General features: G+C 46.0%; 1 protein-coding gene across 1 annotated transcript in view; it reads left to right on the top strand.

Annotated features, from left to right (window-relative positions):
* The first annotated feature begins 22400 nt into the window (after window positions 1–22400).
* ADAMTS17 (ADAM metallopeptidase with thrombospondin type 1 motif 17) overlaps window positions 22401–26541 on the top strand; it is a 359075-nt gene continuing 354934 nt past the window's right edge. Inside the window, exons 1-3 of the mRNA XM_073882500.1 lie at window positions 22401–22461; window positions 22643–22809; window positions 23291–23661. Of these exons, the coding sequence (XP_073738601.1) occupies window positions 22731–22809; window positions 23291–23661 (450 nt within the window). The 5' untranslated portion in view covers window positions 22401–22461; window positions 22643–22730. The remainder of the gene's footprint in view (window positions 22462–22642; window positions 22810–23290; window positions 23662–26541) is intronic.

Raw genomic sequence — 26541 nt, 5'->3', positions numbered from 1 at the left:
AGGTGCATGGATAAATAGGCTTGGATTAGGCACACCTAATGAACAACTACTCAGCAAGAACAAGCAATGAACTGTTGATACATACAACAGTGCGGAAGAATGAATCCTGAGTGACAAGAGACAGACAGGAAAGAGCACAAACTCTTCGATATTCCACTTATAGAAAACTCTAGAAAATGCAAACTAATCCATAGTGACAGAAAGCCGATTAATGGTTGCCTGAGGCAAGGGGAGAGGTCGAGAGGGGTGGGCGAGTGAGGTCACACACAGGGGTCACACAGGGGTCTGAGGAAACTTCTGTGAGTGATGAATGCATTTATTATCTTGATTATGGTCTTGTTTTCAGGTGTATCTATACCTGAAATGTACACACACACACACATACAACCTTAATATGTGAAGTTTATTATGTGTCAATTTTACCTCATTAAGTTTTTAAAACTTTATGAACATTGCAGGTTAAAAAAAAAAAAAATCAATATAGTTCTCCCTCCACCGCTAGGGAGGATGGAGTAGGCCTCAGCCGACTAACGTTCCTGCTGAGAACCAACTAGAAAAGGTGAACACATTTTTAAATCCTGTGTATAAAAGCACTGGGGAGCTGTGGAAACAAGGAGGATTGGAGAGAGTTGGAAGTTCAGGGAAGACAGAACTTTCAGAAGGCAGCTGGGAATCCCCTGCCTCACCTGGGGGCAAGCACTTGGGCTGCTGGTAGGGTGGGGGTTAGTGGGAGTGGGGGGAGTGGGGGGAGTGGGGGGAGGGGGGGGAGGGGGGGATGGGTGGGGGGCGGGTCTCCAGAGAAGCCAACAGGGCTTTTGGCAGCACCAGGGAGCCATGAAATATAAAGCTGAGGGCCTCACACACATGGCTGGTGTTTCCTGGAGAACATCTGCTGAATTCTGAAGGCATGTGGGCAAGAAGCTGAAGAGTGAAGCCAAAACTTTAGAAAAGCAGATGAATCACCCAGTGCTTGGGAGACAGAAAAGATCCAGTAGGGACAGATGCCACGGGAGACAGAACCAAACGTCCTGCAGGGAAGAGAGTTAACACTGGCTTGCTGAGATGAGTGTTTCCCCGGAGACACTTCCCAGTTGGTCTGAGTGAGAGTCTGAGAATCCAGGGGTAGCTTACAGAAGAGGGCTGCTTCTGTGGGACAAAGAACTCAGCACAACTTTTTGGTTGGTTGGGGCCGGAGTAATACTTTGGGGACTGGAAAGGTGCAGACACCCAGTTGGACCCTTGAGACATTTGTCAGCTTCTGAAGCTGCACAGCAGGAGAAAATGCTGAGGACATTCCTGTGGCACCAAGTGTGGAGGAGAAAAAAAAAAAAATCCCCCAAGTTCTCAAAGGAAAGCTCAGCAGGGGTTTCTAGGTTTCCAGAAACAGAGGTGACCCAAATGCAGACGATTTGCCTGCTATGAGCTATTTACAGGGATACACTTTACACACAAAAACGTAGATGGGGCTGGGGTATCAGGGTGATGGGCATTAAGAAGGGCACGTGATGGAATGAGCACTGGGTGTTATATGCAACTGATGAATCACTGAACTCTACCTCTGAAACTAATAATACACTATATGTTAATTAATTGAATTTAAATTTAAAAATAAATGAGAAAAAAAGAAAAAAGAAAAAAATAAATGCAAAGTCGTAGAAAGATGGAACTTAAAGCGTGGGACATAATTTATAGTTGACTCTTGACCAATGCAGGGGTTAGGAGTGCTGACCCCTGTGAAGTCAAAAGTCTGCATATAATTTTTGACTCCCCAAAACTTAACTGCTTCTAGCCTCCTATTAACAGGAGGCCTTACAGATAACATAAAGTCAATTACCATGTATTTTGCACATTATATGCATTATGTCCTGTATTCTTACAATAAAGTGAGCTAGAGAAAAGAAAATGCTATTAAGAAAATCATAGAGAAGAGAGAAGACATTTGCAGTCCTGTACTGTAGTTATTTTAAAAAATCCACATATAAGTGGACCCATACAATTCAAACCTGTGTGGTTTAAGAGCCAAATGTTCCATAAAACTATCCAAAAGTAATAAGGCAGATATTGACAGAGTTTAAAATGACAATGGAAAGAAAGCCTCAATTCATTTCTTTTCAACAGGACAGAGTATGTTCCCATCTACAGTGTAGTAAGCCAGAAACCAGATAGTTAGAAAATTCTCAACTGTCTGGGAATTAAAGACTCTGCTCATAAATAATCCATGTGTCAAAAGTTAGAAACAAAAATGTGAAACTATTTTAGAATGAATGATAAAGAAGAGATAACAGATCAAAACATGTGGGCAGTGATTACAGCAGTGCCAGGAGGAAATTTTGGCTTTACATGCATATGCACGAAAGGTCAAAAGGAAAAAAAAATCAGTGATATTAGATGTCATCAAAAGAGCTACAAACAAAGAGCTATAAACAAAGAAATCAAACTTCAGTAAGAAAAAAGAAAAAAATAATAAAGACAAAACAAGTATTAATGAAGCAGTAAATAAATGTGCATTAGAAAAATCAACAGAGCAGGGCACCTGGGTGGCTCAGTCGGTTAAGCATCTGCCTTCGACTCAGATAATGATCCCAGGGTCCTGGGATCGAGTCCCACATCGGACTCCCAGCTCAGCTGCTTCTCCCTCCTTCCTCTGGCGCTCTCCCTGCTCACTCTCTCTCTCTCTCTCTCACTCTCTCTGTCAAACAAATAAATAAAATCTTAAAAAAGAAAAGAAAAATCAACAAAGCTATAAGTTGGTCCTTTGCAAAGAATAATATTAAAATCCTCTTTACAAACCTAATTTGTCCTTGTAAACCTTCCTGCAGTGAAAATCCCAAGCCCAGATGGCTTTCTTGATGACTTTTCCTAAATATTTAAGGAATAACACTAATCACGCGTACATTCTTCCAGATATTAGAAAAAGAGAAAACATTGTAGCACTCTTATGAGACCAGCATGATCTTTATCTGAAAACCTGATATGGATGTTGTAAGAAAGGAAAACTACAGACCATCTCTTTGAGGAACATAGATGAAAAATCCTTACCAAAATATTAGCAAATCTAATCCAATGATATATAAAGAAAATAAAACATCATGACTAAGTGGGGCTTACTCCAGGAATGCAATCATGGTTTAACACTCCAGATAGAATTAATGCGATTTATCACATTAACAGAAAAAAATGAGAAACAAATAATACGATATTCTTACCATATGCATTCTCAATGGAGATGATATTGCTCTCAAAGGGATGAAAATTGGTTTGTGTGGAGTGAAAAAGCTTTTCTCTTTTTAAGTATGAAGCTGAGATGCATACAGTACACAAGCCGATATACAGTATATCTGTAGTATTTGAATTTAACGGAGGGACAGCAATGAGAAAAAAAAGAAGTTTAAAAGGCTCCAGGAGGTGGGGTAGATTATGAAAAGAACAAACAAACAAACAAAAAACAGATGGGGAAATACTATCTTATTAGTTATAGAAAAAGCACTTGACAAAATTTAACACCTGTTGATGAATTTTTTAAAAAGCTCTTCGAAAATTGGGAATTAAGTTTCCTTAACCCGAATAAGGTACATCCATAAAAAAAACTTTACCAAACAGCATGCTTATTGGTGAAGTGCTGAAAATGTTCTCACTGGGACCCAGGGTGAGACAAGAATGCCCTCTACCAACTACTCCTATCCAGCATCGTCCTGGAGGTCCTCACTAGTGAATAAGTTATGATGGAAAATAAAAAGGCAGAAGAAATGGGAAGAAAGAAAATAATCATTATTCTCAAATGATAATATTATATACATAGAAAGTTCAAAGGATCTGCTTATAAGCTGTTAGAATTAGTAAGTGAATCTACTTAGGTTTCTAAACATAAAGTTAACCTACAAAAGGCAGTTGTGCAGATCTTCCTTGACTTAACGATGGAACGTAATGCATAAACGCATCATAAGTTGAAAATGCATTAGCTTAGATCGTAGCTTAGCCTGGCTCCCCTTAAATGTGCTCAGAACACATTTGTAGCCTACACTTGAGGAAAATCATCCAGCACAAAAAAATGAACAAATCAGGAAACAACAGATGTTGGCAAGGATGCAGAGAAAGGAGAACCCTCTTAGACTGTTGGTGGGAATGCAAACTGGTGCAGCCACTCTGGAAAACAGCATGGAAATTCCTCAAAAAGTTAAAATTAGAGCTACCCTGTGACCCAGCAATTGCAATACTAGGTATTTATCTAAAGGATACAAACATAGTGATTTGAAGGGGCACATGCACCCTGATGTTTACAGCAGCAACGTCCACAGTAGCCAAAATATGGAAAGAGCCCAGATGTCCATCAAAGGATGAATGGATAAAGAAGATGTGGGGTATATATATATATATATATATATATATATATATATATATGCAATGGAATATTACTCAGCCATCAAAAAGAATGAAATCTTGCCATTTGCAATGACCTGGATGGAACTAGAGGGTATTATGCTAAGCGAAATAAGTCAGTCAGAGAAAGACAAATACTATATGATTTCACTCATATGTGGAATTTAAGAAACAAAACAGATGAACACAGGGGAAGGGAAGGAAAAATAAAATAAGACAAAAACAGAGAGGGAGACAAACCATAAGAGACTCTTAACTCTAGGAAACAAACTGAAGGTTGCTGGCGGGGAGAGGGTGGGGGGATGGGGTAATTGGGGGATGGACATTAAGGAGGGCACTTGAAGTAATGAGCACTGGGTGTTGTATGCAACTGATGAATCATTAAATTCTACCTCTGAAACTAATAATACACTATATGTTAATTAAATTGAATTTAAATAAAAAATTTTAAAAACTCAAAAGCACAAGCCTACTTCATAATCAAGTGTCAGATATTTCATGTAATCTATTGAATATTGTACTGAAAGTGAAAATTGAATGGTTCTCTGGGGTCAGAATGGTGGTGAGTATATGGATTGTTTACCCTCATGATGGCATGCCTGGCTGGGAGCTGGGGCTCACTGCCACTGCCCAGCATCACAAGAGTATTGTACCGCATATCCTTAGCTCAGGAGGAGATCAAAATTCAAAATGTGAAATACTGTTTCTCCTGACCATATAAAAAATGTTAAGTTGAACCATTGTAAGTCGAGGACTGTCTGTATTTTTTAAATATTTTATTTTTTTACCTGAGAGAGAGAGAGAGAGAGAGCAAGTGAGAGAGAAGGAAGCGGGGATGGGAGGCAGAAGCAGACTCCTGGCTGAGCAGGGAGCCCGACGCGGGGCTCGATCCTGGGACTCCAGGATCATGACATGAGCCGAAGGCAGACGCCCAAATGACTGAGCCACACAGGGGCCCCAAGGACTGTCTGTATTTTATACATCAGGAACAAAAAGATAGAAAATCAAAATTTAAAACTGTAAATATTTATTATGGCGTGAAAACTCAAACACCTGATAATAAATATAACAAAAAAATTCTGAGACCTCAGTACCAAAACCCTCATAACATTATTGTGGTTACTGGCTCAAGGTCAGACAAAGACCACGAGACAGAATAGAGTCCGGCCACAGACCCCCATGTGTCTAGGAAGCGGCCCCAAATTGCAACAGGAAATGATGCTTATTGTATCAGTTTGTGTCCAATCAGGACACAGAAACCGCACAGGGACTTCAAAAAGGAAGTTTAATTCTTTATAAATGATGAAGCTCTGATACAAGAGAAAATATAAGATATAAGGGGACCCGATGGCTGAGCAAGAGCACGCAAGGAGGAACGAACTTGGGAGAGGGATTCCATTCTTGGGCAGGGGTTCGGACTTCTTCAGAGAAGGCATGGTTGGAGCTCCTTGGATGCCAGAATTCTCTGGTTTGCCCCAACCAGAGGTGGACCACTTGTTGGGTAAGCAGGAAGCAACCCTTGGGTTACAGGGGAGCTGCGGCTGGAGGCTAAGCATATAAGTGTGCAGAGGCTGAAGTGAGAGGTCGAGAGTGCGCAGTGTCTGTGTCCAAGGATGTCATGGTAAGGTGAGCACCAGGCCGGGCTGGTGTTGCCAAGTTGCTGACAGGGAGCGCACATACGGGACATGTGGCTTAGGCAAACACCACCGGGTGTCCTGACACTCATGCTGCTCACTGAGTGTGCAGCCATTGGAAACAGCAGGAGAGGCCTCTCCCTCTCAGTGTCCCGCCAGAGCTCTCTACCAAGAAAGGGTAACATGGTGCTCAGGTAATGGGAACCGTTGAAGGAACTCTGTCAGAGAAGGCACTGAATGGCGAAACTGGAGCTTAGAGGTAATAAATAAATTAACACCTGGCACAGTTATTTTCAATACATAGTACGGGCGCAATTGGAAACACAGGTAGAAAATGTATCTTTTTCCCATTTCTGCCCTATGTGCAAAATTAGTCCCACAGATAATGAATCTAAATGTTAAAGATAAAATAATTTCAGAAGAAAACATAGATTTTGGAAAGCTTTCTAGATTTTAGAATGGTTGCTAGCTTTTTAGGGTATAATCTAGATTTTTGGAAGGAAACATAGGCCAATATCTTCAATATTTTTTTTAAAGATTTTATTTATTTATTTGAGAGAGAATGCACACAAGCAAGAGAGGCAGAGGGAGAAGCCGGACCCTGGGATCACAAGCTGAAGGCAGATGCTCAGCCAACTGAGCCACCCAGGGGCCCCTTCAATATTTGGCAATAAACAAATGTTTCTTAAGTGGGACATGAAAACACTAACAATAAAGGCAAAAATTGGTAAATTGGACTGTACTAAGTCTTAAAATATCTGTTCTTCAAAAAACACCATTGAACAAGTGAAAAGAACACTGAAAGAGGGGGAGAACATATTTGTAATAATATATCTGGACAAAAATTCATATCCAGATTATATGATGAGGGTCTAAAACTCAACCAGAGAAAGTAAGTTAACAGAAAATGGGCAAAAGACTTGGATTGGCACTTTACAAAAGAAAATATCTTAATGGCCAAGAAAATCTAAAATGTTGTACAGTTTTAGTCACTAGGGAAGTGGACATTAAAACCACTATTGATGTACAATTAATCATGCACCTATACTGGCTAAAATGAGAGTTATTTCTGAATTTATTTCTGGACTCTCAGTTCTACTCCACTGATCTATGTGTCAACCCTTAGAGTCTTGATTACCATAGGTATGTACTAAGTTTTGAAATCAGGAGTGTGATTCCTCCAACCTTGTTCCTTTTCAAAATTGTTTTGCTATTTGGATCCCTTATATTTCCATGCGACTTTTAGGATCACTTTGCTGATATCTGTAAAAAGTCAACCAAGATTTTGATAGATATTATACTGAATCTGTAGATCAGCTCCTTTATACAACAATTGACATGTTAAATACATTGTTTTCCAGTCCATGGACACACAAAAACTTGTATACAAATGTTGATAGCAGCATTACTCATGATAGCCAAAATGTGAAATAAAACGTGTACAGCCACAGAACAGCGTATTATTTGGCAATAAAAAGAAATAAAGTATTGATGCATTCTACAACACGGGAGAACTTTGAAAATGTTATGCTATGTTAAAGAAGCTTGTCACAACAAAAGCCTCATTCTATTTACATGAAATGCCCAGAATAGTGAATCCACTGAGACCAAAAAAAAAGTAGATCCTCAAGGGGGGGCGCCTGGGTGGCTCAGTCAGTTAAGTGCCTGCCTTCAGCTCAGATCATGATCGCAGGGTCCTGGGATCCAGCCCTGTGTTGGGCTCTCTGCTCAGCAGGGAACCTGCCGCTCCCCCTGCTTGTGCTCTCGCTGTTAAATAAATAAATAAATAAATAAATAAATAAATAAATGAATGTAGATCCTCAGGGTGGGGGAATAGAAAGTGACAGCTAATGGCGACAGGATAAAGATGAATTGTTCTAATCTTAGATTGTGGTGATGACTACACAGCCCTGTGAATGACCTAAGAAATTGAAACGTACACATTGAGAGAGTCCATCTTGCGGTACGTGAATGATATCTCAATAAAGCTGTTAGAAACAAACTGGGGTAATTTTAGACAATGAAAGAATCAATAGCAATGGAAATGAACTACCGCTGTACATAATCTGATGTGTGCATGGAAGAATTTAGCAAACATGTGATTTAAGTCAAAGAAGTTAGATACAAATGGTGTGCAATTCATCTACACAAAATTCAAGAATCAGCAAAATTAAACCATAGCATTAAAAGTTAAGATAGCAGTGATGGCAGGTGCCAATGGGGCTTCTAATGACAATGTTCTTCTTGTTTTTCTGTAGGTTGATTATGTGGGTTTTCACTTTATAATGGTTCATTGAGCCTTCCATTTATGTTTTGCCCATTTTTTCATATGTGGGTTATACTTTAGTGAAGATTTTTAAAAGAACGTGATAAGCAAGTGTTCTTGAGAAAATGACCAGTTGTCCAGTAGATTCTGTCACTATGTCACATTCTCAGGAACACGATAAGAACATGAACAGCCACATCAAGGAAGAGCACCTTCTTCCCAAGCTGCTTGCTTTGAGAGCCTCCGGGTTTCCTGAAAGACTGACCAGTGTGTCCTGATTCCAAAGTCACATCTTCCAAGCAGCCTTCCTGTCTCTGGATAGGCAGCCCTTCACTTGACAGCCATCTGTAGGACACAGCTAACTGGTTACCTTGGTGACAAAGTCTCCAGCCCTCCTGCCTGTCCGAGGATGGGCTACAACAGAAAGTTCTCTCTGCTACCGAGACCCAAGCAGAGCTGGACAAAGTAAGTTCTCACCTATGGGCGGCCTTGAGGGATTTTTGAGAAAGAAAAAGCTGTGAAAAGCCCAGATGTTTTCGAGTTGGCAAACGCCCCAAATTCTATTTTAGACCAGAGGAACCTGGTTAGGTTCCACTTACATTTTGCCAAAACTGCCTCTCATTTTAACTTGAGAAGAAATTTCATTGAGAAACTCAATGGGCAACCTCCAAACTTCCTATGAAAACTTTCTTTGCAGCTTTCCTTGAAATAGCCATAGTTCCCTTGCACTTAAAGCACAATTTAATTAGCAAGAACTCAATTTATATGCAAAATTGCCAGAAATGATCCAGTGCACCAACCTGGGCACACCTTTGTTCTTCTGATCTCCCTTTCCCTCTACCACTTATCTTTTCTTCTAGAAATAAACCACATACCACTATGGGATTGGCTTGGTCGTCGGGTACAGTATTTGAACCAATTAGCACAAGAAGTGGCACTCTCAGGTACTTCTGGAAATGAAAGTGAGGAGGGTCTTATTTTAGGGTCTTACTCTAGAATCAGGATAACTTGGATGAATATTATTGAGCGCAGTTCCATCTCTAGTTCAAGCTGTGAGGCAGGAAAAAGGCCAGGCAGATTTCCCCTTCCTCCACCTTTTGTTCTAGCCAGGCCTTCAGTGGGTTGGATGATGCCCATTCACATGAGGGACAGCAATCTACTTAAATGTGAATCCATCCAAAAACATCCTTACAGACACACCCAGAAATAGTGTTTAATCTGGTGACCCCATGGCCAGTCAAGGTAACACATTAAATCAACCATTGCAAAGGGGCTGCCAGCAAACCTGCTTGATCTTGGCCCCAGAGGGAGATAGTATCTGTATTATCCAGGACAGCCAACAAATCTATTTGATACAAAGACCCTATCTCCATCTTCCAAAATATGTTTTTTTGGTGTTGTTGTTGTTACAAATGTCCTTGAAAAGACAGTCTGGAACAAAAGTGATCCATGTTTTAAGATTTGCAGAAATGCAAAAGACCTGTGAGTATTGTCTTTCAGCAGCCATGGCCAGTCCAGAAGAGAGGGGAAGAGAGAGCGAAGGAGAAAGAGCCAGAGGGCCAGAAAGAGAAAGAGATGGGATGGGGTGGTGGGGAGAAGGGGAGAAGGGGAGAGTCAGGACGGCGAGCAGGTCTCCGATGGAGTGAGCAAGAGGTCCCCTTTCCCCTTCCCCCTCTCCTGGCTCCTCCCAACTCCCCTTCAGCCCGGCCCTCTCCTCCGCCCGCTCCACCCCGCCTCCCGGACGTCCCGCTCTTTCCCAGCCTACCCTCCCCGCTTCCCCCTCCACCTCTCCTCCCTTCTAACCCCCGCCCCCCACCAGCCCTTCTCCCCTGCGCGGCATTCTGTCCGCAGCACGGTGGCCCTGTCCGTCTGTCCACCTGGAAGATCCCCGGGGTGCCTTTGGCCGCCCGTTTGACTTTCGCTTTGGAAACTGTGTATTATCACAATAAAAATATTTCCGGACTGCAAAGGATGGGAGATGCCCAGGCCTCCTCGAGAGCAAGCCGCCGCGCCCGCCAAGTTCAAGGCCTCCCTCCGCCCCCGCGCGCGCGCGCACACACCCCTGCCCGGCGACCCCAACGGCCGCGCCCCGGGCCGGGCGGTGGAAAGCTGCGCAAACGCTTCTGCGGAGGCTGCTCCCCGCGCGTGTGAACTTCCTGCTCCGCGGCCCCCGGCGAGGCTAAGAGGGCGGGGCGGGTGGGCGGACGCGGGTGGGACCAGCTCCCGCCTCTGGGGACGCCGCCGGCGCGCCGGGGACCCGCGCCCCCACCTCTGCTACCCGCGCGGGGCAGCGGCGGCGCACCCGGCCCCGGCTCCTCCGGAAGCGGCTTTGGGCCGAGGCTGGGGTTGCATCCCCGCCTTCGGGGCTCTTCTGCGGCCTTGGGGACCCCGGCGCAGCGCGCCTGCCCTGGTCCCGCCCTGCGCCCCACTCCCGCGTCTCACACCCCCTCCGCAGCTGGGGCCGGAGGGTCCTGGGGGAGAAATGAGACGGAGGAAACCACGAAGTCAGGTCCAAGGGGAAAAAAAGAAAGACAAAGGGATGGATTGCCCCCCCCTTCTGTTCTTGGCAACAACTTCCAGAGGATCCAGGGAAGGGGAATTTGATAACCATGTAAGTTCACCCTTAGATGTAGCCCAGGCCTTGTCTGGCCCTTGACCAAGGGCGTGTTTGCCGAGCCCAGCTTGCAGAGAGGCATTTCTACAAACTCCATTTCTTTTTCAGCTCGGGGTGTCTGACTGTCCCCCCCTCCATCCCCCCTGCCTCCCCCTTTATTTTTCTTCCTCCCTGCCTTCAATTCTTTCTTTCCCGTCCTCTCCTCCAGTTTTCCCTTGCACCACCCCGCCCCTTCCCTCCCCCACCCCCAGGACTTACTTTGCACAGATTCGACTTAATCATACTCTGCACGCGATCGTCATAGGGCCACCCAAAGCCCCTTTTCTTCTTCTCTTCTATTATTTACTTCTTAATCCTTCATCTCCCACTCCCCATTAGGAGTCCAATCTGCATATTTAATGTATGTCTTTCCAGTCCACTTTCTGTCTTCATACAGTGTGGTTTTGAGCTTTAATTACCTAAAAGTATTCGTCAAACTTTTATCCCATTATTTGCATTTTATTTATTTATTTTTTAAAGGATTTTATTTATTTGAGAGAGAGAGAGAGACACACAGCCAGAGAGGGAACACAAGCAGGGGGAGTGGGAGAGGGAGAAGAAGTCTTCCCGCCCATAAGGGAGCACGATGCGGGGCTTGATCCCAGGACCCTGGGATCGTGACCCCAGCCAAAGGCAGACGCTTAACGACCGAGTCACCCAGGCGCCCCATTTTAGCCACTTTTAAGTATATAGTTCAGTAGCATTAAGTACATTCACAATATTGATCAACCATTACCACTATTTTCAAAAAATTTTTTTATCATCTGTTCTACACAGAAACTGTATACCCATTACACAACTCTCCAACCTCATGTGCTGACCTATATGGTAATTCTGTGATTGACATTTTGAGGAACTGCCATATTTTTGTACAGAGGCTGTAACATTTTATATTTCCACCAGCAGTGTATGACGGTTTCAGTTTCTCCACATCAACACTTCATATTTTCCATTGTTTTTGAAAGTAGCCATCCTAATGGGCGTGAGGTGGTATTTCACTGTGGTTTGGATTTGCATTTCCCTAGTGAATGATGTTGAGCATCTTTTTATGTGCTTACTGGCCATTTGTGAAACTTCTTTGGAAAATGTCTATTCAAATCTTTTTATCATTTTTGAATAGCGTTATTATTGAGTTTTGAGAGTTCTATATATATTTTGGGTATAAGTATCCTATCAGATATATGCTCTGCAAATATGTTCTCCTGACCTGTGCCTTGTCTTTTCATTTAATAACAGTGTTTTGTATAGACCAAATGTGTTCAGTTTCATTGAAGTCCAGTCTATCATTATGCCCTTCAATGGATCATTCTTTTGGTGTCATATCTTAAGAAATCTTCGCCTACCTTAAAGTCACAAAGGTTTTTCTCCTACATTTTCTTCTGGAAGTTTTAAGTTTCACATTTAGGTTTCTATTCCACTTTGAATTAATTTTCTACATGATGCAACGTATACATGTTAATTTTTTTCCCTATGGATAAACAAATTTTCTAGCCATATGTTAAAAAAAGACTATGCTTTCTTCACCTTTGCACCTTTTCCAAAAGTCAGTTGTCTGCATATGTGCAGTTCTATATCTGGGTTCTATTTTCTGTCCCATTGATTTCTTTTGTCTGACTTGATGCAAATACCATGTTGTCCTGATTAGTATAAATTTACAATAAATCTTGAAATCAGATAGTCCACCAAATTGTTCTTTTTCAGAGTTGTTTTCCAGGACTTTTGCATTTCTATAGGAGTTTTAAACTCAGCTTATCAGTTCCTCCAAAAGTCTGCTGGGACTTTGAGGATGCATCAAATGTGTATACCAATTTGGAGAGAAGTGATATTTTAGCAATATTGAGTCTTATGAATATTGTACATCTCCCAGTTATTTAGATCTTTTAAAATTTTGCTCTGTGATGTTTTGTAGTTTGAGCATACATATCTTTGGCATCTTTTTTTCAGACCTATCCCTAAGTATTTTATATTTTTTGTGTGGTTAGAAATTGTATTTTAAAATTTTAATTTCTGACTGTTCATTGCTAATGTATAGAAATGCAATTGAAATTTTTATATTGATCTTCTATCTTGGATCCTTGCTGAACTTATTAGTCCCAATAACTTCAAAAAATAGATTTCTTAAGATTTCCTACAAATATGATCATATTCTCTGTGAATAAAGGCAATTTTATTTCTTCCTTTCCAGTGGAATATCTTAACTTATTCTTTACCTGATTTCATCAGCTAGGCTAAAATCAAGTTCAAGTTCCAAAGGGAGATAATCTAGCTCACCGTCTCCTTTTACAGATGAGAACATGGAGGATCTGAGGAGACAAAAACATTGCCTTAAACCATTCAGTTAGAGGCAGATTTACTACACAGCCATATGATCCATTCATAGGCAAGTGGACTTCCTTTTTTTCTTCCAGGTTCTCCCCTTAATGACAGAGGCATGACTCCAGTGCCCCAATACTGATTCAAATCCCCAAGCTACCATTTACCCGCTGTGTGGCCTGAATGAGCACCGTGATTATTTCTCCCTAGTGGCCCCACCTGTGGAGTGTGGTTCATATATTCACAGAAAGGGTTATGATGAGGCCTTTGCACCTCACTTGCTTCCTTTTGTTTCCAGCTTCCAGATGCTGTGTTGATGGTCACCAGTTCCCCCAGAGCAAGCAACAATGCAGGAAGGAATTAGGAGCCACGGCCGTTGACTAGCTCCTCAGGATCGAGGGGAAAAGAATTATGTATCTCGGTTGCTATTAAATTGTCATCCATAAAGTGGGACTCTTTATCTCATGGACACTTGTAAGAAATAGTGGTTTTTTTTTTTTTAATTTATTTATTTGAGAGAGAGAGAGTGCATGCATGGGTGGGTGCAGGGGCAGAGGGAGAGGAGAGAGAGAATCCCAAGCAGACTCCCAGCTGAGTGTGGAGCCTGACGTGGGGCTCATTCCACGACCCGAGATCATGACCCAAGCTGAAACCAAGAGTCTGATGCTCAACTGACTGACCCAGAAATGGTCAATGTTTTAAGAAGTTATAACCCTTAAGGAAATAATTTACTAAGTCATCTTGGGCAAGTCATTAGGATTTCTCAATTCACTTTACCTATCTGATAATGGGAGATAATGTTATTTTTCCCCTCATGGGGTTAATTTAAGGTCAAGTAGTTTGTTTGTGTATATTACATTATACAAATGCACCCTACTTGAAAACACAAAAGCAATATGTTAAGTATATTAAAGGTGGAAACACATTGGAATTTTTTTAAAGATTGCATTTTTTCAAAATACTACATTCATGGGGGTCCTTGGGTGGCTCAGTGGGTTAAGCATCTGACTCTTGGTTTTGGCTCAGGTCATGGTCTCAGGGTTGTGAGATCAAGCCCTGCATGGGGCTCTGCGCTCAGCATGAAGTCCGCGGGAGATCAGCTCTCCCTCTGCACCTCTGCACCTCCCCTTGCTTGCTCTCTCTCTCTCTCTCAAATAAATAAATACAATTTTTAAAAAAAAATCCAAAATACTACACTCAGCAAAGAAAGCAAATGATAAGGAAGTTCTTGAAGCGTGAAACAATGACACCTGCTCCAACTCTAACTGCAGACTCATTCCCTTTTAACTATTTCTATTAGTTTTTCTGATGGCTTCCTTCATTTCATTAAAAAACTCTTCTTATACCAATGCTTTTTAGATCTCCAGATTAGATATATCAGTTGATTTATTGCTATAGTGGATAAGGATTTACCTCACTTTTATCACATTCCTATCCCAACAGAAGAGATTTTTACTTCTTTTATTGGTTGCCTGGGTAATTCAAAAAAATATATGTATCCCTCTACTTATTTTATTAGCCATAGGCTATTTGATTTCTCCACTTTGGAAGGGGAGGATACTTACCCTTTATACTTTCCGTCATTTTTTTTTAACCTCCCGCCTCTCTGCCTTTGGTGTTTATTCTTTGTACATTTTCCAGGGTGATAATTTTTATAGTTGGTTCTTAGCCAGAATGATTTATCCTGGCATTTCTCTCTGGTTGATTTGAACAGTTGAAAATCATCTCACAGTGTTTACATTATGATGACTATGTACAAGTTGTTCTGTGCAGAGCCAAGCATGTATTATGACTCTATGTCCTTCTTGTGTGACTTTTTTTTTTTTTTTTTTTTTTTTTTAGTGTCTCTGCTTACCTCCTGGGTACTGAGACTCCCTGTTTCTTTTCGATGGTGCCAAACATATGTAGGCATGGATTCAAGCACCCACACTCACTGCTTGCCAGGCAAGCCAGTCAGTCTCATCCCTGGACCTGGACCAAGGCTTAGTGAAGGAGCCATGGATGGGGACAAACCAGCTCTCTGGCTGCTCAGGTGAATGTAGTCACCTTGCTCAGCCTGCAGGTGGCTTCTGAGTAGACTGAGCCAATGACCACCTCCTGCATGCCACCATTGAAGGAGTTTCCATACAAATCTTTAATTTACCTTGGAGTTAATTTTAGTATGTGTTATGAATCTGTATCAGTTAGCTATTGCTGTGTAATGAATTATCCACTCCTCCCCTGCCCCCCCCAAAAAAACCTTAGTTGCTTAAAAAACTAATTATAATTTATTTTCTCTTGGTTTTGTGGGTCATGGATTCAGCCAGGGTACAGGGAGGGATGGCTTGTCTCTGCTCATAATGTTTGGCGCTGGATTTAAGGCGGGTGCCTGAAGTCTTCTGAAGGCTTGACTAAGGATGGAGAATCTGCTTTCTTTTTTTTTTTTTTTAATGCGGGGCTTGAACTCAGGACCCCAAGATCAAGACCTGAGCTGAGATCAAGAGTCAGACACTTAACCAACTAAGCCACCCAGGCGCCCTGAAAATCTGCTTTCAAAGTGATTCACTCACATGGCTAGTTAGTTGGCTCTAGCAAGTTGGTTTCCTTTTCCTTGGGTTTTCCACAGGGCTGCTTGAGTAACCTCATGACCTAGTCACTGGTTTCCACCAAAGTAAGTGATGAAAAAGAGTGAGAGAGAGAAAGAACGAGAGAGAGAGAGAGAGAGAGAGAGCGAGAACAACAGGCAGAGAGTGTATTCTTTTATGACCTAGCCCCAGTAATCACAAAGCCTACTCCATCACTCCCAGTACATTCTGTTTGTTAGAAGCAAGTCAGTGAGTGTAGCACACTTTCAAGTGGGGGAGTTAGGTTCCACCTGTGGAAGGGAAGAGGGTCGTAATTAGCAGATATACAGTTGACCCTTGAACAACATGCGGGTTAGAGGTGCTGACCCCTGTGTAAGTTGAAAATCTGCATATAACTTTTGACTTCCCCAAAACTTAACTACTAATAGCCTACTGTTGACCAGAAGCCTGATCGATAACATAAGCAGTCAATTAACACATTTTGCATGTTGTATGTGTTCTTACTATAAAGTAAGCCAGAGAAAAGAAATTGTTATTAAGAAAGTCATGAGGAAGAAAAAATACATATAGAGTACTGTAGTGTATTTATATATATAAAAAAATCTGCACATAAGCGGATCCACACAGTTCCAACCCGTGTTGTTCAAGGGTCAAGTGTATTTTAAAACCATCGCAGAACCCAACTTAGGTTCTGTCTGAGTTTGCAGACGGCTGTCACCTGTCGAATACTCTATCATCACCGCACCAATCCGAACCATCATCATTTGTATTTACCAAAATCACATGTAAATTTGGGTCACTTCTGTTTTCCAGCCTCTGTACTGGCATCAGATTTTAGCCTAGTATTTCAGACAAGCTGCTTTCCTTGAGCAGAGGAAGAACCGGGAGAGAACCTCTCTGGCCCCTCAAGGGGCAAATGCTGAGAAAGGTGTGTTCTAGAACAACAGAAAACATACTGCTTTTCTCTCTCGTTCACTGGGGAGAGGAATTCGTTGTGGTGAAGCCCTGTGCTCATGTCAGAGGGTAAAGGCCCTCATCCTGCGAATTCAGACACATAGGGGCTGCAAGTGCTGCCTCCTACTCAGAGGGGGCCTCTGGTGACCTTCAGAAGGACATGAAGAGAGAGTTGTCTTTTCGACAATGGGGACCCTTGAAGGCTTTGGTGGACGCTCAGCTCTGGGCAGGCTGAGGCCACGTGGGAACAGCCTGGGGGTGGGTAGAGCCAAGGTACTGGGAATGGGTATGGCCAGTAGCAACCTTGATTGAACAACAACAAAGAAATCACTTTTCAAATTAGTAGGAACTGGGACTTGTTCTGCGTTATCGCCCCGAAAGCCTGTTTGGGTGAGCAGGAATGGGGCACAGCAGGAATTTCCAGACAGGGGTCATTCCCGGAGTCAGGCAGGTATGGTCTCTTGTGGCAAGGGCACCCATTCCTGGTGAAGCGAATGTGGCCAGCACCCTGTGGTCCAGGGAGGTGCAGGGAGGAGCGTCCAGACCCCACAGGGAGAGGTGAGCAAGATTCACTCAGAGGGCTAGGATGCTGGCCAAGTAGCTGCCTTTCAGGCCAGGATCCAGGCTCACCAGGGAAATCAGAAAAAACCTTGCCTTCGGAGCAGGGATGGCTGCATTTCCCACCAATTCTGGCTTAGGAAGACAAGACTGATGCTGGGCGCCCCCTGCTGGAGAGGATGTGGCATCTCATGGGTGGCCACGAAGGAGAGCTCCTCCCCTGGAGAGCCAAGTGAATTGAGTCTCAAAGAGGAGGCTTGCGGTGTGGAATCCCCTCACTCACCCTCTCTCAGAAACAGCCCACCCATGCCTACTGATCTTTAGGGTACAGGGGCATCCTTCCACCTACAAACAGATCAAATTTGCACATGAGTCTTGGCCCCTGGACCCACCGATTACCAGCTCAAGAAAGCCCTGAGTGGAAAATTCAAGGGGATCAGGTTTGGCTTCATTGCCTACAACTCTCTCTATACTCTGCTCGGTCTGGGTCTTGGGCGCTCTATTTCTAAGTATGGGCCTTGAAATGGTGGGTCTTGGCAGAGTCTGTCTTGCGTTCACTCACCACAGTGATTTCACTCTGATGGCCACCCAAACCCAAGCGTCTGCTGTGAAGCGTCGAAAGAGAGAGGCCAAGAGAGGCAATATACCCGACCTGCTGGGGGTCCATTGCTGGACAAAATGATCAGAAAAGACCACTGCCCACCAGAATAGAGCTGTTCACAAAAAAAAAAAAACCAAGTGGATAGGCTGAAAAGTTGAGTTTTGTCAACTTTTGTCAACAAATTGTTTCAACCCCCAGACCAGGAGCATGGCTTCCCTTACGTCCCATTCAGATCATCACTGCCAACTGTAGGGTTTTTGTCTGCTTACTGGTCTTGTTTTAACCTCAACCTGAGCCCTCTGCTCCATCCGTGAAATGGGATTAAGCCCCGCCCTTCCACAAAATTAAGACAAGGCTATTTGTGTGTGTTAAGATGAATTGAGAGCATAGCCAATGGTAACGATTTCTTTTTTTTTTATTTAGGCATTCCTTTATTGTCGGAAAATACACATAAGATAAAACTTACCATTTTAGGCATTTTCAGTGCATAGTTCAGCGGCGTTATGTACATTCACACTGTTGGGCAACCATCACCACTCTCCATCTCCATAACTTTTTCATCTTTCCGAAAGGAAACTTCATACACGTTAAACCACCTCTCATTTCCCCTTCCCTGGCCCATGGGAATCACCATTCTACCTTGTGTGTCTATGAATTTGACTATTCTAGGTACCTCATATACGTGGAATTGTATAGTATTTGTCTTTTTGTGACTGACTTATTTCACCTGGTGTCATGCCTTCTTTCAGATGTCTCCGTGGAAATGGAATTGCTGGATCGTAGGGTAGTTCTATTTTAAAGTTTTTGAAGAAACCACACACTGTTCTCCTTAGTGTGGCTCCCCTTTCTCCACATCCTTGCCAACGTTTGTGATCTCTTGTCCTTTTGGTAACAGCTATTCTAACGGGTGTGAGGTGGTATCTGTGGTTTTGCTTTGCTTTTCCCTGATGATGAGTGATGTTGAGCATCTTTTCATGCACCTGTTGGCCATTTGTATGTTTTCTTTGGAACAATGTCTATTTGGGCACTCTGCCCATTTTTAAGTTGGATTATTACTATTATTTTTAAAGATTTTATTTATTTATTTATTTGAGAGAGACAGAGGGAGAGAGAGGACACATGCACGAGCAGTGGGGGGTAGTGTAGAGGGAGAGGGAGAGACTCCCAAGCTGACTCCATGCTGAGTGTGGAGATCGATGCGGGGTTCAATCTCATGACCCTGAGATCATGACCTGAGCCAAAACCAAGAGTCAGACACTTAACCTACTGAGCCACCCAGGCGCCCCAGATTATTATTTTTTATTAAGTTGTAAGATTTCCCTATATATTTTGGATATCAACCCCTTCCTAGATATATGGTTTGCAGATATTTTCTCCCGTTCTGGAGTTGCCTTTCCATTCCGTTGATGGTTGCTTTTGCTGCGCAGAAGCAGCTTTTAGATTTGATGTAGTCCCACTTGTTGATTCTTGGTTTTGTTCCTTGTCCTTTTGGTGTCATCCAAAAACATCAATGCCGAGAACAATGCCAAGGAGCTGTTTCCTGTGCTTTCTTCTATGAGTTTTATGGTTTCAAGTTTTACAGTTAAGTCTTTAATCCAACTCAAGTTGATTTCTGTGAGTGGTGTAAGATAGGGGTCTCATTTCAGTCTTTTGCATGCAAATATCCAGTTTTCCTATCACCATTGATCAGAGAGACTGTCCTTTCTCCTTGAGTATTCTTGGCTGCCTTGTCAAATATTAGTTGACCATATACACCTGAGTTTATTTCTGGGCTTTTGATTCTGTTCCATTGGTCTATGTGTGTGTTTTAATGCCAGTACTCTACTGTTCTGATGGCTAGAACTTTGTAATATAGCTTGAAACCAGGCAGTGGGATACCTCCCTCTTTGTTCTTTCTCAACATCGCTTTGGTTCTTTGGGGTCTTTTGCGTTTCCATATTAATTTTGGGTTTTTGCTATTTCTGTGCAAAATGCCAATGGAATTTTGATAGGGATTGTATTGAAACACTAGATCATTTTGGAAGGGAGGCTGAAACTTCTGATGGTGACTGATGAACACAATGGTGAAGGGCAGAGGGAATTCAGACTCATCTAGGCCAGATTAAGACCTTTAGAGGGCCTGTCTCTCAGCTCCACATGCTCGCTTCTAAGGGCTGCTTTTCATCATTGAGGCTGAAAGTCTGCAACCTACATGCTGTGACTCCCTGACATGTCTCCCCTACATTTCTTTGGCTTCCTGTTAGATTCCGCCAAAAGAGACCCTGGCAGGAGATCAGATGGCAAGGAACAGAGATAAGTATCTAGTGCAACAGGTGTGGGAAGTTGCTGGTGTGGCAATGGGCACAGAGCCCCGGTCTAGTTCATGCATCTGGTAGATCCAGAACCAACCGTGATGGTGTGGTCAGTGGTGTAGCAGGAAGCAGAGGCCCCTGGGGCTGGAATGCACCACAGGGGCAGGGGCGGGGGCAGCATATAATCATTGAATTTCCCCTTTTTAACTCTTCCTCACTTTTGTACTCAATTCTCCGTGTTAAATTCCCCTGCTTGAAATACCTAGAATGATAGCAATTATCCTGCCTGGACCCCGAATGGCATCTTTTCTTGCAATTTAATATAAAAAGAACACCAAACCTTAAAAAAGTTCAGTGTGTATCCTTCCAGACTTTTCCCTGGGATTTTACCATACAAATGATTTAATACTGTGTGTATTTACGGAAGTATTATCATTCATGTGCATTCTTCCACAACTTGATTTTTTAAAAAAAATATATATGATAACCAGTCTTGGAGTTCTCTCCACGGTGTTATAAATATGAGCTTAAATCGATGCCTTGTGTTCTAGTAGCCATTTATCTAATGATGGACATTCAGGTTTTCAATAGGTCTGCTCTCAAGAAGGTGCTGTGGTGAACATTCTTAAATGTGCGCTGGTGTTTCTTGGTGGTAGTTAACCAGACATGGAATCCCAGAGTTGTGTACATTTTAGATTTGACTACAGTTTGCCCGATTGTTCTTTAAAGTGGCCATGCCAATTTACACTCCTATCCAGGGGCAGGAGAATGTCCTCTCCAATTCTTGATATTTCCCAGCTCTTTACTTTTGGACGGTCTGGGGGATGAGACAGTACCTTGCTGGTGCTTTAGTTTGCATGATCCTATGGACTCCTGCATTGGAGCATCATCTGATAGGTTGACAAGGACTACTTCCAGTGGCAGAAGTAATTGCTCTTGCGAAGCAGAGTGGTGGCTGCTCCCTGGCTTTCAGGGGGCAGGTCTGTGAGGTGGCTCTTTTGCTACAAAGCTGCACCAAAAACACCCCATGATTTCTTGTGCCATTAGTAGTTGGCTGACGCTGCTGTCAAGGGGGAGGGAAAAAGCGCCAAGCCTTTTTTGGACCTGTGTGGATGCGCGTGGTACCTAGCAGCAAGTGGCTTCCCCTGGAGCAGGGGATGGGCTGCTGAGTGCTGGGCACTGGCCAGCCCCTATGGAGGGCAGGGACAGACAGAGCAGAAAAGGATTCCATCAGCCACTCCCTGGAGGACTCGTCGAGCAGCAAGTTTGCTGTAGTAAAAGTGGTGGGCTTTATTGAGAACCAGTGATGCAGTCCACTCCCGGGGTTAATGAAATGTCATGGAAGCTGGACAGTTTTCACCTCTGGATTCCTTCTGATGACACGGAATCCCGTGATACATTTTAGATTCTGAAAGGCTCCAAGCAGAGTCCAGTAGGACTATGGTAACCTCTCTGCTTTGATAAAACAGAAACAGAAAACAGGACAAGGAAGGGAGGGGGAGAGACCTGAGAGCCATTATGCTTCAGTTAATTCTGTTTTGTTTTGTTTTCTACAAGATGCTCCTCACAAGCTGAAGGGATCATCTTCCTTGCAAATTTCAGTTATATTCTGGTGGGAAAAGCATGAACTCAACTGGAAGTCCAGACTTTGCCACTTTATGCAAGTTTCCTAGCATCGCCCCCCCCCCCCAAAAAAAAACACACGCCTGCTCTTGAAGCCTCTTGCTTGCTGTTCGTGGTAAGCAGCACCAGGCTGGAAGTCAGGACCACGAATTCTAGCTCCTGTTTTGACAGAAACTCACTGGGTAATTAGCAAGCTCCTTCAGCTCTCTCTCCCTCAGTTTCTCAATCTGTAAGAGCGTGTGATCACGCCTGTACTACTGGCTTCTGTGAGGATAAAGACGACAGGAGGTGCGAAGGCTTTGGCGAAACATTCCTGCATTGTACGTAGCCATCAGGTGCAAACTCAGGTGTGCCAGAAAGTGAAAGTGTCCAGCCACAAACAACCCAAACTAGTTTTACTCTAGATGCAGAGAGAATATGCTTTTATGGATGAAACTGGTTGTCCAGGACGATTTCTGGCCTGTCTTCTGGGGATGCTGGGCAGCAGGGTCAGAGAGGATTGTGACGAGGAGGACAAACTCTGCAGACCTGTCAGGTGTCCTCCCAGGTCCTCCGGGAGAGCGCAGCTCCAGGGGGCTCTCTGGCGCCACCTGGTGTCCCATCCCCGCCACTGCCCAGAAACCACGTGTAAGAAAGTGCTTACAACCTAACTACGCACCCTGGTTTAGACCCGTCCTAGCCAATGGGGGAGGGGGAGGCGGGGCAGGGGAAAGCGAGAGCCCAATCGCCTCCTGTTTTCCGAGGAGAAGGCGGGGCTTGGGATTTACCACGTTGGGTTTGTCCGCAGCGCTAATTACTTTTTCCAAAGGCTGGAGGGCTTCACTCCGGCTGGCGCCGCCGCCTCGCGCGCTCCTGCTCCGCCGCGACCGTCCGGGGGGCTGCTCCTCCCCAGTACCATGTGTGACGGCGCCCTGCTGCCTCCTCTCGTCCTGCCCTTGCTGCTGCTGCTGGTTTGGGGACTGGACCCGGGCACAGGTAGCGCTCCCTCTCCCACCGCCCCTTCCTCGCCCGTGCCTCTCGCGGCCACCTTCCTCCTGCCCTCCCTAGGCGTCCTGGCGGCTCCCGCCTGCCTGCGCGGCCCGGGTCCGGTGGCGGACCGCTGACAGCGCTCGGGGCCGAGGGGGTGCGGGCCGCGGCCGGACGACCGGGCTCCAGGCGGCTCCCGGGCGGCCGCATCGCCGCCGGGTCTCCGGGCGCCGATGCCGCGCCGCAGTCCCCGGAGGTGCTCGGGCGGCCGCGCTGGAGCCCTTCCCCGGGTGGCGCGGGGCCCGGGCGGAGGCGCTGGCCGGCACGGAGGTGCCGCGGCGAGGGAAAGGAGGGGAGCGCCCGCTCGGGGCCGCGCTGTCCCCGCGCTGGCGCGGCGTGCCCAGCGCTGGACCCCGTGCGCGGCGGGCGGCCGGAGGGAGGGCGGCCGGGCGGGCCCCGCCGCGCTGACGCGTCTCCTCTCTCCCCGCAGCTGTAGGCGACGCGGCGGCCGACGTGGAGGTGGTGCTGCCGCGGCGGGTGCGTCCCGACGACGTGCACCTGCCGCCGCTGCCCGGCGCCCCTGGGCCCCGAAAGCGCCGGCGCCCCCGCGCGCCCCCCGCCGCCCCGCGCGTCCGGCCGGGCGAGCGCGCCCTGCTGCTGCACCTGCCGGCCTTCGGGCGCGACCTGTACCTGCAGCTTCGCCACGACCTGCGCTTCCTGTCCCGCGGCTTCGAGGTGGAGGAGGCGGGCGCGGCCGGGCGCCGCGGACGGCCCGCCGAGCTGTGCTTCTACTCGGGCCGCGTGCTCGGCCACCCGGGTTCCCTCGTCTCAATCAGCGCCTGCGGCGCCGGCGGCGGCCTGGTACTGCGCGCGCCCCCTCCGGGTCTGCCCGTCGATCTGTCGCGGCGCCGGGGGTGGTCCCCGGGGCAGGTTGGGCTGGGGATGGCGGCTCCTGGGTGGAAGTTCAGCCTCCAGGGGTGCCCTCCCGTCGTCCGCAGGGAGCCTCCCCTCTTCCCGCCCAGATCTTCCAGAGGGTCTCTGAGCAAAGAGGGTGAGAGTGGAAGCATCTGATTGTACAGTGCCTTCCCCTGGCTGTACCGAACCTTCTGAAGTGCACGGGGACTGTGCCGTTCCGGGGTTGCATGGGGGCATACGCAGCAGCCGCCCACGGGAGCCCAGGTCCGGCGGGGGCGAAACCTCTCGGGCCCCTAGACCGAGAGGCGCACTTCACCCATATTTATTTGCATCTGCACAGGTGTGTGTGTGTGTGTGTGTGCGTGTCACGGGGAACACCTATAGGTGTGTATCTCATCTGTTATTGGATGTGGGGGTAGCGTAGTGAGAATTCACCTCCCTTCTGTCCTCTCGAGTCTTTCTGTACCCGGAAAAGGAAAGTTTGATGAGGTCCCCTGACAGGCCACTAACCTTCTCAGTTGAACCGTGAGAACCAAGAGAGGGGCTGTTCATACCCTTCTTCCCTTATACCACGAGCAGGTATGTGTGTGGCAGCCATGCTCAGCCAGGCCTGGGGGCTGCTTACATTGGTGATGAGACCCTGTTCCTGTCCCCAGAAGCTCCCTTGCTGGGGCAGTAGCTACTCCACCCCGGGGACCCTGCCTGGCTGCATTAGAAGCACCTGTAACAGCGCTCATAGGGGCAGGGGGCCGTTCTGGTGCACCTCTGCCCTGCTTGTGCTCACGCTTGATCCCTGTATGCTAGTGCCCAGCCACATGCTTCTCAGCTTCTCCATCATGCCCCCTAGGAGCGCGCATGGCTGGCAGATGGGCTGCCCCCAAGAAAGCCTGGTATCGGCTCAGAGCATAAGATGCTGGAGTTGTTTCTGTATCTTCTGTCCTGATTGGCTTCTGGGGAAGCGGTTTCTGATACTCTTGTGTGTCTGTTCTTCCCTGGCAGAAGAAAACTGCTTCCCCAACCTCCGCCTTATCTTGCTCCACCGTCTAGAATTCTCTAGCCCTTACCCACACAGTATGCAACCAGTCTTAGAGAATCTGCAGCAGAGCCAGAGAGCCTGGGGGTCCAAGTCTTTATGTAAGACTTCTGCTTTCCTCCCAGCTCTGTAGAGGAACTCCCGGGGTGGGGGGGCGGGCGGTAATTTCCTAGGATTGGCTTTCACTAGTTCTCCTTGCAGGCCGGTTCTGAGTGCTGATCAGAATGTGATCTACTGGGAGAAATTGGCGTCTTCGGTTAAACAAGGAAAATGGACCGTGGAGGCAGCCTGTTAGGAGCTAATGTGGAACAGGGGCAGAGAATGTGGGCTGTGGGTGAGGAGGCTTAAGGAGGAGTGAGAAAGGCTCAGATCACCGTAGGACTCGGGTCAAGGCTGTATCATGTTCTGGGAGGGACTGGAAGGCCCACATCATTTTTCCTGTTTTTGCCAAAGTGTTTAAAGTCTAGGTCACATCACTGTACTGTACGTGGAAACATCTGAATCCCATTTGCTGCGGTTTGGTAAGTTTCTCTAGAGGTCAGAGTTTATACTTCTCGGTGTAAAGTTTCCAGCGAGGAGCTATCTGTAAGGAGCTGAGGGTGGAAGTCTGGATAACATTGATTCCACATCCTCACCGAGTTGAACGCCGGGCCCTCTCACAGATGGCATCCGGGCTGTGAGCGGGGCGAGGGTTCACTTCAGTCCCCCGGTGTTCGAGAAGACTGTGCTTCCCTTCAGCACCATGTGGGGGCGCTGTGCTGTAGATAAAGGAACCCCGCCAAGAGTCTGCGTTCAGCGGGCGCCGGCTGCGGGCGACCTCGAGGACTTGAGATTCTAAGATTCCTGCCGGAGCAGACACTTCTGGTGTTTAGTCTGCCGCGTTCATCCTGTTCATGAGAGCTGGCCGTCGGACCCTTCTTCCTAAGTGCCCTCTGCAGAGGAAGGGCCGAAGGCAGGAAGGAGGAGACTGCGTGGTGACTGGGAGGGCACCTCTTGGTGGCAAGGTAGCCCTGAGACGTCAGGAAAGGAGAGCCGCAGGAGCTCAGGCTATAGCCAAGTTTTCAGGGCTCTCCTACCTCACTTTGATTTTGGGGTTCAGATGTGCTCGAGATGGTTCAGGGGGGTGGTGATGTTGTGTCAGCCGCTGTTGACTGAGGTGGAAGCGCCGGGAAGCGGAATGGGGCAGGGGTGTTGTGTGTGTGTCAGGACAGGCTCAACCACAAGGTGTGGGAGAGGACCATAGCAACTAAGAGATTTTTGATGTCCGCAGGCGGGAGCATTCCCAAGCCACCTTGGATCTAAAGATCACGTAGAGCCCGGGGCTGGCAAACGTCTTCTGGAAAGGACAAGATAGTAAGCATTTTAGGCCTTGTGGGCCATATGGTCTCCGTCATGGTTAAGTCCACACTGTCCTTTTAGCTGTAGACAGTAAATAAACAGATGGACGTGGCTATATTCAATAAAACTTTATTCCGACGTTGAGTAGCAATTAAATCCTGATGCATCAAACATCTCCCGAAGGGCTTAGCGGAGAGTGTTTGGTGCAGGGGAATGCAGGCTCTGTTCCCTGTTGCGTGGTGTCTCTGCGGTCTCCAGAGATGTTTGGTATCTGTTTAAAGCAGATGCATAATTAGAGTAGATCATTACTTGTTTATGGGGCATGAAGCGTAAATCTCATGTTCCATTTCGCCTCTTCTGCTTTTGACTGTAGGCAGAGGCGTGGGCCTGTGGTGTCCTTCCTCCCTTATCTTGGAAAAGTTATGCAAGCTACACTTCTTGGCTCTTCTAGGTGC

Source organism: Callorhinus ursinus, unplaced genomic scaffold (assembly GCF_003265705.2).
Source record: "Callorhinus ursinus isolate GAN/ISIS: 27379988/994484 unplaced genomic scaffold, GSC_fseal_2.0 scaffold47, whole genome shotgun sequence".
Lineage (NCBI taxonomy): Eukaryota > Metazoa > Chordata > Mammalia > Carnivora > Otariidae > Callorhinus > Callorhinus ursinus.
This window is presented reverse-complemented; position numbering and strand designations above follow the sequence as displayed.